The sequence below is a fragment of the Convolutriloba macropyga genome, chromosome 13 (genome assembly GCF_964194025.1).
Source record: "Convolutriloba macropyga chromosome 13, txConMacr16.3, whole genome shotgun sequence".
Taxonomy (NCBI): Eukaryota; Metazoa; Xenacoelomorpha; order Acoela; family Convolutidae; genus Convolutriloba; species Convolutriloba macropyga.
In genome coordinates, this window is record NC_134480.1 from 14,211,118 (window position 1) to 14,226,526 (window position 15,409).

The 15,409-nt window shown below is 36.7% G+C and overlaps 1 protein-coding gene across 1 annotated transcript in view; it reads right to left on the bottom strand.

Annotated features, from left to right (window-relative positions):
- Positions 1 to 827: 827 nt before the first annotated feature.
- Positions 828 to 15,409, bottom strand: part of LOC142351822 (trypsin theta-like) — a 28,424-nt gene continuing 13,842 nt past the window's right edge. The window contains exons 3-4 of the mRNA XM_075404026.1: positions 3,382 to 3,572; positions 828 to 1,147 (exon numbers count right to left, since the gene is read on the bottom strand). Of these exons, the coding sequence (XP_075260141.1) occupies positions 894 to 1,147; positions 3,382 to 3,572 (445 nt within the window). The 3' untranslated portion in view covers positions 828 to 893. The remainder of the gene's footprint in view (positions 1,148 to 3,381; positions 3,573 to 15,409) is intronic.

The following is a 15,409-nucleotide window of genomic DNA, read 5'->3' on the forward strand; positions in this document are numbered from 1 at the left end:
TGCTAGCCTTACTACGAATGCGTGGACGGAGAAGATCCAAAACTAGACGTTCCTCTAGTGCTTTCTGAGTTCAACAGTAAAGGATACTCAACGAAATTTGGTATTAAACTTAATCTGTAAATATATATGTGATCTATTCAGTTTTATGCCCGCAAATAAAAGTTATATGATGTTATGTTACTAGGTACAAATAGCATATGCGCCTGGGGGCGTTGAAATTATATGCACACCCAGATGGGGGGGTCGAAACAGAACAGATCCAAAATTTGTTTCAAGTAATATTAGAAGTACGTAACAAGCAGAAATTTAGATTTGAACAAAAGATTCTAATCTTTGCTGCTCATTAAATAAAATCTGGCAGTGTTTTGAAAGCTGTGTATGCAGTGGGTCATCATCATTTCCGTTTTGGGGGACTGACTGTTTTTGGGGTATTGATTTGATTTTGATCAGACTATCCAGACTTCGGATAGATTTCTGATCAGACAGTACAAGCTCTAGAAAAGGATGTCCCCGGACTACCTTGTCCATCCAACCTGACTATCTATACTTATTAGATTGGGATCTGATCAGACTATTCAGTCGCAGGACTGGGCCTTAATAAGGCTTTCCAGATCGTAGGTGGTTAGCTGATCAGATCATTCAGAGTCTGGATCTGGCCCTGATTAGACTTTCCAGACCGCAGACTGGCTGTCAGTCTCTGTCGCTAGGTCGAGTTTTGCACGCATTGCCGCTCTACGAGTGAGGGTGTGTGTGGAAGATGAAAAGAAACAGTTCATAAAAAGCTTCATCATATAAGTCTTATTCTGATCGCAGAAACAGAAAATGCCGCCAAAAGTAGAATTGTTAATGATTAGTTTCATTTTCATGCTTAGTTTCGCGCCTGATTTGTCCAATCACATTTCACCTTTAATCCAATCAAGGAAATAAGGCACACTCGAGAACATACTGCCTCCATCACATTGTTTTCCTGGTGTGTTGTAGGTGGCACTGTTTACCCCATACAGACATTTTGGGGTTCTGCCCTGCATGAGGTACATGGGTCCACCCGAATCTCCCATGCAAACTCCCTTCCTTCTGTCATCTGAACAGATATTCTGCTCTCTGCACGTTCGACCAATGACTGTATCTGATTGGGTGAGGTATACTTCCTGTTGATAGTGCCGCTTCGAGTTTCTGTTCTCAGTTGATTTTGATAGAGTGGTTCATATTAAGTTCAGTTGCAAAACTTGGGACTTTCCCAAGGCCCTTCCCCATTATAGCCCCCCACAGCACAAAATTAAAGATGTATTATTGACAGAAACGCATGAATAGTTTTGGAGCACTTATTTCCCAATATAGCCCAAACGGAAAAAATAATTGCATTTTCAGACTATTCATGCCAGATTGGCGGTGAAAATTAAATCGAAAACTGTTGGACGATGTTCAAAATGAATTCAACTAAACAGTTTGTTGATTATAGATTATAAGCTCAAAAGAAAAGGTTTGAATGAAAACGTAAATTTTATGCCGAAGCAACAAAAAATTCTTACAACAAAAGTGTGAATTTTCCGTAATGACATGCACTGTTTCAAAATGTATTTGAAAAATTTTTCAACGCACAAGTTTTTAACGGGCTAGCTCTTCTGATACGGTTAAAAGTTCTACCAGTTTTACAAAAAAGCGATTGCCACTCTTTATTTTGTCACTTTTGGTGATTTAAATTTTTCAATTGATATTACAATTTTTGTTAACCATTTTAATGTACTTCCAAATTTACGAGTTTAAGAAATATTAGTGATTGCATCAAAAATTTGAAAAATTTCTTGTCAAATGCATTCAAACCAACTAAAGTCGGGCCAATTGCTCTCAAACAACCGGCGAGTAGTTGGTTTCATGAGTAGCTAGTAACAGCTCAGTGAGCCCATTTTTAGTTCAATTGAAGTGGCGCGTGTGGTTTGGCTGCAGGGTCTGTTACGGACTGAGTGACGTGCAGGGGAGGAAATTGGGAGAGGTGGGTGGTGGTGGGGGTCAAACTCTAAGCCGCCCTTCACACCATGACTCCCTCTGAGAGCTGGACGAGAAGGGGTCTTTGTCGACGGGTTGGAGGAAGGTGGAGAGAGATTTGATTGAGGGGGTGACAGGGGGCATTTTTTTTAAGATTAGGAAAAGCCCTCCACACCATGGACCATGAAATTGTCTCCTCAAAACAGTTTTGGTGAATCGAATTTGTAGAATATAGTAAAGTTTAGGGCCCTGACAATCTTGATGCCCTCTGGGCGTTACGTTTTTATTCCGTTTTGGAGGACGAAGACAAATGGGTCAGATGAAAGATCGGTTTGGCAAAAAATCGAATAAAAAAGACCACAGGACTAACATAATTTCTACAAATTTCGTTTGAGAGCAATTAATAAACTCCTGGGATGTTTTCTGTTGAAGCACCTTGAAATGAAATGACGCAACAGTTACAGTTGAAAATGCCGCCAATTTCTGTAAACGGCAAAATTTTATTCATAGCGTATCGTAGAACTCGACATCCATACTTCGGATTTTTGACGAATCAAAAATGACTGTAAAATGACTGAAAATAGGAAACCAAACTCATTGTTTATCGAATGAAGAACGTTAGTTTTATACGAACTAGTTCTAATCAGTTGAACCATAATGTACTTTATCCTACTTGCGACATCTAATTTAGCTCAAGAATTCAATTTTTCTCTCAGTTTGTGTCAAAACTCAAAACAATTTACTATGATTGACTGCTTGTTTCAGAAATGCTCGAGTCGCAGAAATGCTAATAAAAACTTAGAAAAGCCAAAACAAATATTTCCTCAATTTACGAATAGACTATCGCTGTAATTACCTAAAAGATCTCTCAGAATATCCTCTCTGGACACATGAACTTCGACTTTTACTATGGGCTTGACGATGTTTTTATAGTCAATTATCGACAACCACTAGAGTCATTAAGTCTTTTCATTAAGTCCAATTATAAACAATGGTGGGTGGCGAACTGACGAGATGTGGTTTTTTAAATTTTCCAAATGAGTGTTTCAAGTATGATTAACCATTTTGATATTTTTCTAATTTTGCAGTTTAAGGAAAACATTGCTCGGAGCTTATTGCATCGAAAATTTGAAAATGACTTTTTGGCTTTCAATAAAGTCCGCGGATCTCTTCCGTTGAAGCGCCATGAAGTGAACCTAACTTAATCAGGCAGAAATCGGTCTTAAACTTTGGCTGAATATCTCAAAATGCTACGTAGCTCACAATAAAGTTCTCCAGTGTCTTCATGCAGAGTTATGTAACCTATGCTATAAACGTCTGACCTATAAATATATATGCTAAATTTAGACGTACAAATTTAAATGAGAATTTATGGCGAAACTCGAGCACGTTTACTTCCCAGTAACGTTGATGGCTTTTGAGTGCTTCCTTCTGTAGTCGATATGATTCCCTTGCCACAAGATGCCATCTGATGACCAGCCGGTTGTTTTCGGGTGCAAAGTGGGATAATTCTACTGGATGGGAATTTGTCAGCTATTTTGATGATAGCAATGTCGTTTGAAAGTAACTTGAGATTGAAGTTGGGATGTCTTAAAAATCGTAGAAACATGAGTGAGCCTAACCGGGTTGACCAAATGTACTTACTATAAATATACATACCATATATGGTCCCTTAGTTTACAATAAAACGGACCACATATGGCCCATAAAAGTCATATATTGTTTTTATTCTATGATCTTGCTATGATTTTTAATTTTCCATATATGGCTCGTTTTATGGTAGGTAAGTTTCCATTATTTTTTTTCTTTTTTATGGAGAAGCTGATAATTTATGAGTAACATATATGGTCCGTTTTATGGTTAGTAGGATACCATATATGGTCCGTTTTATGGTAATTAAGATGCCATATATGGTCCGTTTTATGGTTAGTAAGATACCATCAATGTTCCGTTTTATGGCGAGGATGACAAATCATGGTCATGATTTGAAGGATGAACAAAGGCATAATAACAACACATAAATTGTAACGGCGACCATTAAAAAACTGGCAGCCCTTAGCTGCGGGGGGGGGGGGGGGGTGGGGTCACAAACGGAAAAGATCCTGAAAATTTGGATCTTCACCGTTTGGTCTGTTATTGCACGGGCCACTTTTGCAACAACACGGGTCGAGGTGTCACCACTTAAAGTCGCTATAAAATGTAAGATTTGCGTTGAATTTGAGTAATAGTGTAAGATTTGCGTTCAATGCGATGAATGCGGTGAAAAAAAACTTATAACCGGTGATTTCTTTTCACCGCTTAAGCGGTGAAAAAAAATTTCTCACCACTACTAGCAGAATGCGGTAAAAAAATGTTTTCAGAGCTATCAGCAGAATGCGGTGAAAAAAATTTTCACCGCTACTAGCAGAATGCGGTGAAAAAAAGTTCAGCGCTATCAGCAGAAAGCGGTGAAAAAAAATTTTTTCGCAGCTGAAATTCCAAATCTTACAAATATTAATCGCGCTAATTTCAACGCTTTATCTTAAATTCAAAAGAAATATCATCGAAGTAAGTGACAGCTAGCGTAGTGGAAGAAGAGGTTGTTGACATGCAGGAGGTGAGAATTTCGAACCCGTGTACGGCGGTTTCTTTTCTGTTAGAAATCCGGTCGATGGTGTTAAATTTTTTTTCGACACTAAAAACCGCAAAAATTCACCGCATTCAACGCTAAAAGATGCGGACGCCTTCCGAAGAAAAAAGTTTTCATTCACTGCTATTCACCAATATTCTTACATAATTTTCTGACCAAACCTCGACCCGAAACCTCTCCATCGTCAATCCTCTTAGTAGTCAAACTTTATAATGAAGTGGTTCAAACATATTTTGATGATAACCACTTGTTCAATGATATCCTTTGTTCTTGTATGTTGGACAAGTGCAGTTTTCGAACCTCAGCTTAGTTGCATAAAGCAGAATAAACTATTTTGGATCTATTCTGTTCTCCCCAGTTTAATGGGCTTATATCTTGTTTGCCCGCAGGCGCACGTGCTGTTTCTTACAGTAATGAGCTGTAAAATTATCATACGGATATGATATCTGGCAACATTTCATATCGTGTTCTAGTTCGAATTTCACTTTCATTTCTTGCGGTTCCTATTTTGATCTCACTTTTAATTTGTTCATATGTATAGACGGGATACAGTCTCTTAAAGATATAAACATTCTTAGTATTACCGTTGTACTGCGTGATCATCATGTGAAATTTTTTTTGCTATTTTGAACTAACTTGTAATTTTTTCGTTCTTCTCAATTTTGTTTTCTCTTTTCAGTTAATAATTCAATCGCAAAATAAATGCACTTGAATCTGATATCCAGAAAACTAAATAGTTTTTCGCGACGAGAATTCCAACTACCGTATTAAAATAGAATTCAAAAACCAGATCAAGCGAATGCGGCGCAAACTACCGCTTAAGTTTTCAATTTTACAATTGCAGTGCAATCTCAACTAGACAACCGTACTGCAAAAAAAAGGCGCTGTCAACAGAGGAGTCCCGCTAAACACAACTACGCATTGACACTTTGGGACAAATTAACAGGCACTCCTTATCGTGGCAGAAAAAGAATACGAAATGGAACCTTGCACTTCTAGCAAAAGAAAGCGTACACTCGGAAACTATACCGAATGGCCCACCCGCAGTTGTTAATACCCAACAGAACCGCCCAACGAAAGAACAGTTGAAGGCCACACCCAACCAACTCAACCCGATCGCAAAGCAACAAATTAACAACTGAAAACGAACGGGCCAAATCGATGTATGTAAAAAAGCTGAGAAGATCGGAATTCTCTTTGGCGATAAATCTTGGGCAATTTGTGACCAGAATGCAACATCAATCCGATATCTCTGTATGGGAACCGAAAAACGCTGCATAATTAACACTTAGCGCCCACACTCCCTGATTAAAAATCAATCCTTGAGATAAATCTGGAACGCAACCGAAGATGCGTTCATTAAAACACGCAACATCACCAATGATATGTTTGTATTGTTCTCTTCCAAACAACAAAAAGACAAATCAGATAGAAGTTTTTAGTTGCATAAAGCAGAATCAACTATTTTGGTTCGAATCTGTTCTCCCGAGTTTGATGGGCTTATATCTTGTTCAATCGCAGGCGCACGTGCTATTTCTTACATAGTAACGTGCTATAAAACTATAGTAACGTGCTATAAATTTCTTACAGAGTAACGTGCTATAAAAATAAATGTGGAAAGTAATTGAAGATTCCCTTTTTAAAACACGCAACATCACCAATGATATGTTTGTATTGTTCTCTTCCAAACAACAAAAAGACAAATCAGATAAAAGTTTACAGTTGCATAAAGCAGAATAAATTGTTTTGCAACTATTCTGTTCCCCTCCAGTTTAAAGTGCTTATGTATTGTTCGCCCGCAGGCGCACGTACCATTTCTTACATAGTAACGTGCTATAAAACTATCATATGGATATGATATCTTGGCAACATCTCATTTCGTGTTCTAGTACCAATTTTATCTTCTATTCTTGCTGTTCATATTTTGATCTCAATTTTATATTGTTCATATGTATAGACAGGCTTCAGCATCTTCAAGATATAAGCATTCTTAGTATTGCCGTTGTACTGCGTGATCAGCCTGTGAATATTAGGATTTAAAGTGGAACCTTGAACCTCAATCAGTGGTCTTCAATCTGTGGCCTTCAATCAGTGGAACCTTGAACCTCTAGCAAAAGAAGGCATACACATGGGAACTCTACCGAATGGCCCACCCGCAGTTGTGAATACCCACCAGAACCGCCCAACGAAAAAACTGTTGAAGGCCACACCCAACCAACAGAACTCGATCGCAAAGTAACAATATAACAACTGAAATGAACTTGCAAAACCGATGTAAGAAAATTGATGAGGTGGGAATTCTCTTTGGCGATAAATCGGGGGCAATTTTTGACCAGAATGCAACATCACTGTGGTATCTCTGTATAGGAAACGAAGAACGCCGCATATGTAACACTTAACAACCACACTCCCTGATTTAAAAAACAATCCTTGAAATACATCTGGAAAGCAATTGAAGATGCGTTCATTAAAACACGCAATATCACCAATGATATGTTTGTGTCGTTCTCTTCCAAACAACAAAAAGACAAATCAGATAGAAGTTTTTAGTTGCATAAAGCAGAATCAACTATTTTGGTTCGAATCTGTTCTCCCGAGTTTGATGGGCTTATATCTTGTTCAATCGCAGGCGCACGTGCTATTTCTTACACAGTAACGTGATATAAAACTATAGTAACGTGCTATAAATTTCTTACAGAGTAACGTGCTATAAAAATAAATGTGGAAAGTAATTGAAGATTCCCTTTTTAAAACACGCAACATCACCAATGATATGTTTGTATTGTTCTCTTCCAAACAAAGATCGGATGAAAGTTTACAGTTGCTTAAAGCAGAATAAACTATTTGTTTATCAACAATAAAGTAACATATATGATCTGTTTCAACAATAAAGTAACGGATCATTTTTTTGCATCTGTTCTTTATATTAGCAAAATCAAGCCAAATCTGGCACAAATTTGTCAACAAATAAGACAATTAAATAAAAAGTCTATTTAATTGGTTTGAACCAAAATCACAAAAAAAAAACTTTGAAGCTATTAAAAAAATTGCAGAAAGTACAAAAAATTGTCATTATAAACCTCAATTAGAAGTACAAGTAAAGTATTTCAATATCTGAATTCAGAGCGCAATTAGAACAAAACAAAAGATGGATGGAAACCAATTTTGATTGCTTCTTTTCGTAAAACAATTAAAACGTTACAGTTTAAATGAATCAGAACTATTGGCAATCGTTTGGTCCATCGACTATGTTAAATATTATTTTTACGCCAAACACTTGACTTTAATCACTGACCACCGCGCACTGTTATCTATTCTTAAAGTACATAGATCAAAGAAATTGTAAACTAGTCGTTTTTCACAGGTGATTGATCTATTGCTTCCCTATGATTTTGCTTCTGAACGCATGGCAATATACACAATCGAATTCTAGCTACAGATATCGCACCACAAAATACAAAACTCAAGTAAAACACCTTTCCAAATTCTAACCAAATTCTAACTATTGATATTGCACCACAAAATACAAAACACAATATAAGTAAAAACAATTTTCAAAACTCAATATAGGTGAAAAATTTGTTTAGTGGACTGCAATTCTCGAAATCCATTCGCAAAGGCAAAGAAAATTTCTACATACGACAATCCACTTGTTTTTGCATCTTTAAATCGTTAGGTATTCAAAAACTCGAAACAATATTACAGAGCAATATACACAATCAAAATCTAACTAAAGATGTCTCACTACAAAATATAAATCTCAATATAAGTAAAACACCTTTCAATAATAAGCGAAAAGCTTCTCATACCAAAAACAAAACATTCACTGCCAATTGCATTGCATTTAATCACTTTCAATCATCACTATAAACTAAATTCAAACATGTCATTCGCACCGCAATGGCCGTTACCAGTTTCATTAAGTAAATTCGTACTACGCAGTAAGACAAATTAAATCACTTTGTCTTATCAAAATGAATGCATTTCCCTGCAGTCATCAGACGATAAAGAATGTGAATCGTTTGAACAATTGAGTCCTATAGGCATCAAGTTGAACACTCAGACAAAATCACAACCAATTAGGGGCCAAATTGAAGAATAACAAAATAAATTCAGAAAAACCAAATTTCCCATGCTTTTTGCCCAGAACTATCTCTCCTAGTAACAATCAGTCAAATTTGAGAATCTGCCCAAGATCGGAAAAGCCCAAAAATACGATCAACAAAGACTTCAACACCCACTCGAGTGACCTTTAACCCTGAAGTGGTTTCGCTCTATTCTCCAACCCACACAACCCCTGGCACAAACGCTCTTCTACAGACACAACAACTTCCACCAAAACTCTGGACACAGCTGGAGACCAACAACTGACTGACACCACAAAAAAATTTTCAGCAAAAAATTTCTAGCCATCTTATCTTCATCAATAAGGACGCAATCCTGACAGGATTGCAAGACAGTGTCATCCGCAACTATGAAACCCGACTAAAATAATCGGCCCTTACATCCGCTCATTGCCGGGAAACGTGAGCGTGAAGAACGGCTGACAATAAATTGACGAGCCTTTTGCCACATCAAAGGCAGTAAAAGGAGCTGTGCTGGAAGATATAAATTTTACACAACCAAGCAATTCCGCAATGTTTTCATAAGCACAGCATTGTTTGTGGCTATTGCTTCATCGGGATATACTTGCAACGGTTAGCATGAGTTGGCAAGAAATAAAGAACTTAAAACTAGCGATTCAGCTTAGCAAAACTTCACTATTGAATAGGTGAAGAGAACCAAGCAAAGAAACTCAAAAAGATTTTCCCGTAACTATTTTAAACAAAAAAGAAAAACAACATTTCTTTCTAATTGCCACTGATAGATATTATAATTATCCTACGGTTGAATTACTAAATAATTCATGGCTTCAATTTCAAAAATTTTTTAACTACACATCTATATATATATATATATATATATATATATAAAATATATATATATATATATATATATATATATATATATATATATACAACAACGGTGTTTCACGATCCATTAGACTAGACCAGGCTATGTGTTCCACAGGAAAAAGATAGAAAGAATTTTGCAACGCTATTTGTGCACCACAAAATAACCATAGAGCAATTGAACCTGTCGACCTGTCGAACCTGTTTTTCAAAAAATAAAAGGACAATTATCATGTATGAAAGCTCATCTAAATAAGCAAATAAATCTACATCCTATTCATGCAGTTAATAAAAAACTGAAATGAAAACTACAAATATGAAACCCACCGAGGGACACTTTGGCAGAAAATTTAATACAGCAATATCTAAGTAGTAACAAAACCAGATAGTAAACATCGTAGCTATAATATAATTCAAAATCAGTTAGAGGAGGATACTAGAGCTGGACTATCGAAACTGACTTATGAAAAATAGGCAGAAACAGGTAGGTGCAGCGACTTTGATGTCAAAATATTCATTTGCCTGGCGAGCGTCAAAGCAAATGCAAGCAAAGCAGATGAGGACCTTTTAGTCACGTCTGAGGGCATTTTCCGCCCAATCACCTGAACAGAACGCTGCATGCAGGTCAAAACTGCGAGGAAAAATATAGGGAAAATCGTAGACAAATTTCAATTTGGATAGACTCTATGAAGGGTTTTCTCCTGGATTATGCATTACTGGCCCAATATTTAAACTAACGTCCTCGTAAAATCAACGCAAAAACTGTGAATGAGAAAAAAAGCCAACCACAGAAAAACCTCTCAGAAAACAGGGAAGCAAGAAAACTACATTTAAGACGACGCTAGTATCGTTTTTTCTTGCGCTTGCATATCAATTTCCAGTAATGTCGCCGGAGCACTGAAAGTGAGTATCCCCAAAATAATCCTAAATACAATGAGGCAATTCAAAATCGACAAGACGTCACTCAAATACTTCAAGTCAGTGCACAACAATCGCAGCGCCATCTACTAATAACACAGCAACATCTTTTGCGCTACACTTCTAAAAAGTAAATGGATCAGAGAAAAGCCAACCACAAGAAAGACCTGCTAAAAAATCAGGGAAGCAAGAAAAATTACCTTTCTCGCAAACAAGCAAATAACGCTAGCATCGTTTTTTCCTGTTCTTGCATTTCCGTATCCAGTAATGTCGCCAGAGCACTAAAAATGAGAATCCTAAAAAGGAATTCTAATTATGATGAGGCATTTCAAAGGCAACCAGACCTCACTCAAATACTTCAATTCAGTCAACAACAACCAATCGCAGCGCCAACTACTAAGATCACAGCGACATCCTCTTCCGCGCTACACCTAACCACTATTTTGAGAAAAAGTAAATAGATCAGAGAAAAGCTAACCACAAAAAAGACCTGCTCGGAAAACAGAGAAGCAAGAAAAGCGACCTTTTTAGCAAACAAGCAGATGACGAGATTATCGTTTTTTCTTAATCTTGCATCTCATTTTCTAGTAATGTCGCCAGAGCACTGAAAATGAAAATCCAAAAAAAAGAATCTGAAATACAATAAGGCATTTCAAAGTCGACCAGACCTCACTCAAATGCTTCAATTCAGTCGACAACAACCCATCGCAGCCCCACATACTAAGATCACAGCGACATCCTCTTCCTCAGCTACAATTATCTTGCTCAGCTATCTTTCAAAAAAGTAAACGTTCGCACCCAACTAGCGATACTTCGGACTCTGAATCTTCATTAGTTTGAAGATGTAGTAAACGCGAACTTAACTAAATCGGTAAGCAAATGTCACAAGGTCAACAAACTCAAAAGATTATTTAAATGCATAACAAGGAAGGTTATGATCAATCAAATGCAAACACAAGCGCAACTGTTTTTGATACCTGCTCCCTGCGCGACCCGGATGAGCGATTGACATGTGAAACTCACCCCAATATCCCAAGTGAAAGGGAATTGACAAATAGAATTGACAAATAGACATTATAGAAACAAAACAATGCCAAGATGATGTGAATAATTCAATTTACAACTCTGATGAAAAACACAAAAACTTCATATGTCAGTTTACTAAATTAATATAATAAATAATATGTAACCGGTGATTATATTTTATCTTTTTGATAATATTTTACTATGTTATACAAAATCATTTTCACAAAAAGGGGAAATATCATACGGTTATGATATCTGGACAAAATCTCATATCGTGTTCTAGTTCAATTATAAATTCCTTTCTGGCAGTTCACATTTTGGTCTTGATTTAAATTTGTCCATATGTATAGATAGGATACTGTCTGCTTGCAATAAATTTTTTTAGTTTTTCTGCTAAACTGCTTGATCAACCTGGAAATACAGTATTTCTAATTTGAGGTAATTTGTACTTTATTTCATTCGTCTCAGTTTCGTTGTCTCATTTCAGGTGATAAATCATTCATAAAATAAATGCTCTTCAAATGAGTATCCAGAAAAATGTATCGAGAAAAATAGGTAGTCTTTTGCGACGCGAATACCAAATAGCGTTGTATTGATGTAGAGTTCAAATAACCACTACCACAATCATTGTAAGCATATCATAATGGAGGGCTATAATTTCATGGGGGTTGTACTTGGTAAGACCCTAAGAAACACTGGTAGCCAAACTGGAATAGATTCGAACAAACTTTTTTAGTTTAGAGCGGTGGAAGAAAGTTTCAACGGTTCGTTTTTATCAAAATTAGCTCACTCTTTTTCTGCTTTTACGATCAAGCACCACATTCCATGCACTTGCCATATTTTATCTAATGATTTACTAAATAATGACACGCTGTTAAAAGTCTCACAGAGTTAGGCATTGGATGGGGATGATCACAGAAGTATATGTGAGAGCATAGTATAAGACTGAATCCATATCTTTTCTGTTTCTACCCCCCCCCCCCCCAGTGTTTTTATGAGCCTCATTTAAAAATTACGTGTTCATTAAAAATTATATATCACGTAACTTTTACACGAAATTAAAATACGAAATTTTTACACGAAATTAAAATACGAAACGCGCAGGTTTTAAAAAGACAAGTCAACTGAAGTCAATTTCTGGCTATGTAGGGGCTTCTGGCATTTTAACTTCTGACATTGCAAACTTTCGGCTTTTTAAAATGTGCACGTGAGTGTTTTAAGGCATCTGAATTTTACGTATGATTTGCTTATTCTTTGCAGACTTGTTGTCTTAATTAAAATAATTGGATCTATACTGTATTGCCCCCCCCCCAGCTTAATGAGCTTAAATCTTTTATGAACCCCAGGCGCTCGTGCTATTTTCTTACATAATAACGTGCTATTACAACAACATATAAATTGTAAATGGGGGTCACAAAAACTCTGGGGGGGGGGGGGGTGGGGCGAAACAGAATAGATCCAAACAATTCATTAAAAAAAGATTTCAAACTTTTTAAAATTTAAAAAGGCGTCAGTGAACACTAATTCAGAGAAATCTTAGCCGAACTGTAAATACTAAATGAACTTACCGGGCACAAAAATAAAACATAACTGACTAACGTCGGGCAAATTGCTCTCAATTGACCGGCGAGCGGTTGGCTTTGTCAGTAGCTAGCCACGGTTTAGTGAGGCTAGTTATAGATTGATGCGATTCTGCAACTCTTAGTTTTCTAGCCTTGTTAGTAACTAAATCAAATAAAAAACTGATATCTTGAAACTTTGTAAAAATAATTCACAATTAAAAACAAAAGCTTCCAGATTTCGCAGTGAAAATGTTCAAAACTATTTTTTGTCTCTGAAGTTATGTTAAGTAACACATCTGCAAGATTTGAATAGCTTCGTTTGCCAATAAAAATCGTTTAAAGGACAAAAATATACAATTATTTTGAATACAAATGCAAATTTTAACCAAATCCTGCTAAAATTCAAGATATCAAAATCTTCAAAACCCCTTCATTGTCTCAAGAGACTACACGGGTTCCCTATTTCAAGCGGTTAAATAGCTTCACTGGCTTATAAATATCCATAAACTTCAAACATAAAAACTTTCCGAAATATTGAAAAAAAAAATTCATCAAAAAATTCCTACAGTTGGACTTAAAATAATAATAACCATTCCATGAACTCTAGAAGTGTAACGGCTGCTTTCCTATCAATGACATGGAAAGTTTTATACCGCCCAGTTCGTTATTAGCGGTTTACAAGCTGTCGGGATACTAAGTTGTGCAGTTCGCTTTTGTAACTTTATATCCGCTATTCTGTAAATCACCGTTGCATTAAACGTTGTTTTATTAGCCCAAATAACTAATCGTTCAGCTTTGCTGAATAATCAAATCAATTTCTGGAATTTCTCAGTAAGTTCCAATTCAATAATCAAATATTTTTTCTGAGTTTTGTTTAATAACTCAATAATTCAGCTTGGGGCTATTCAAAACCAAAAATTGTATCCCTATAGGTTGCTCACTTTTTATGGTTATAAACGAATCTAAGGGGGTACATTCGGTTTCAGAATAGAACACAATTCACAGAGAGAAACTCGTCTTTTGCCGTAAGCGGCCTTGAATTGTTGGTCAAAACAGAGGTCCTTCGTTAGTCACTGCGCCAAAGCCATAGAGACGACGACGTAGCATCTAGGTTTTTGGTTTGGAAAACTCCAGTCTGAATTGAAAATCTATCTTTCACCGCCTATTACTTTCGACGAACTGATTATAAGTCGTTCGTCTGGTCAAAGAAGAGGAATTTTTGTCACCCTAATATTCAGCTATCAGAGGTTCTTTAATTTCCTTTCTCTCAAGTTACTTAAACTTTCAAGACTAAATCAATGATAAGATAAATAACAAGTTTCACGTTAGCAAGACACAGTATTTTACTGCTCAACAAGATTGTTAGGCAGAGTGGATTTCCTGGTTTTCTTAGTTCTTTCAAAGCCAACCTGACTTCAACTAATAAATCTTGTGTTCTGCTGAAGCTAGAGCTCCCGTTTTTCCACAAAACTGAACCCGGTTTCTGTGATCACAACAGAGCTCAGGCTTAATTTTCTGGTTGTTTACAGCAATCTGCGAAACACACACACACACTTACTTTTATTAAGCTTTGAAGTGCGTGAAATCAGATCTATTTGGAATTTCACGAGTCTTAGATCTTTCAATTCACTTCTGTATAAGTGGCAGCAGCTGTGATTTTTTAGAAAAATCAAACTAACACTTTGTTGTTAGTAGGTGAAAACACAATTTTGGTATACAGCAGTTTTAGTGACCTCATTTTGTTAAGACTTTAACCCGGTCAGACTGTTCGCACGTTTGGAGACTCTTTTTACACGTTTACAAATGCATGAAATATAGAAAAAAAATATGTCGACATTAAAATTGTTTTAACGAAATGAATGTTTGAGGAAATTATTAATGCTCGGCTTTCACATCGCCGGCCCTGTTTTCCGTCACGAAAATATCTTTACCCTTTGGTAACACAGGATCGAGCTTCACCACTGGTCTCTTGTAAACTCCGTCGTCCGTTCGAAATTTCGCTATTCGAATCACTCCGTCGGACCCTTCGATGGTCTCCCTGACTCGACCCAGATTACAATATCCTCGCTTGTCACTGTCTTCGATCAACAAAACGAGATCGCCTTCTGTAGGGTATTCGTTCGCTGTAGATCGCCACTTTAGCCGGTTGTTCAACGTTGGCAGATACTCTTTTCGAAATCTGTCCCAAATGAGATTTGCATAGGCTTGAGTTTGTCTAAAGAGCTTTCGATGATCGACAAATTCTTGTGCGCATGGTAGGTATGGTAAGCAAACATTCGTGTTGCCAAGCAAAAAGTGATTGGGGGTCAGTGCTTCTAGGTCATTGACATCTGAACTTA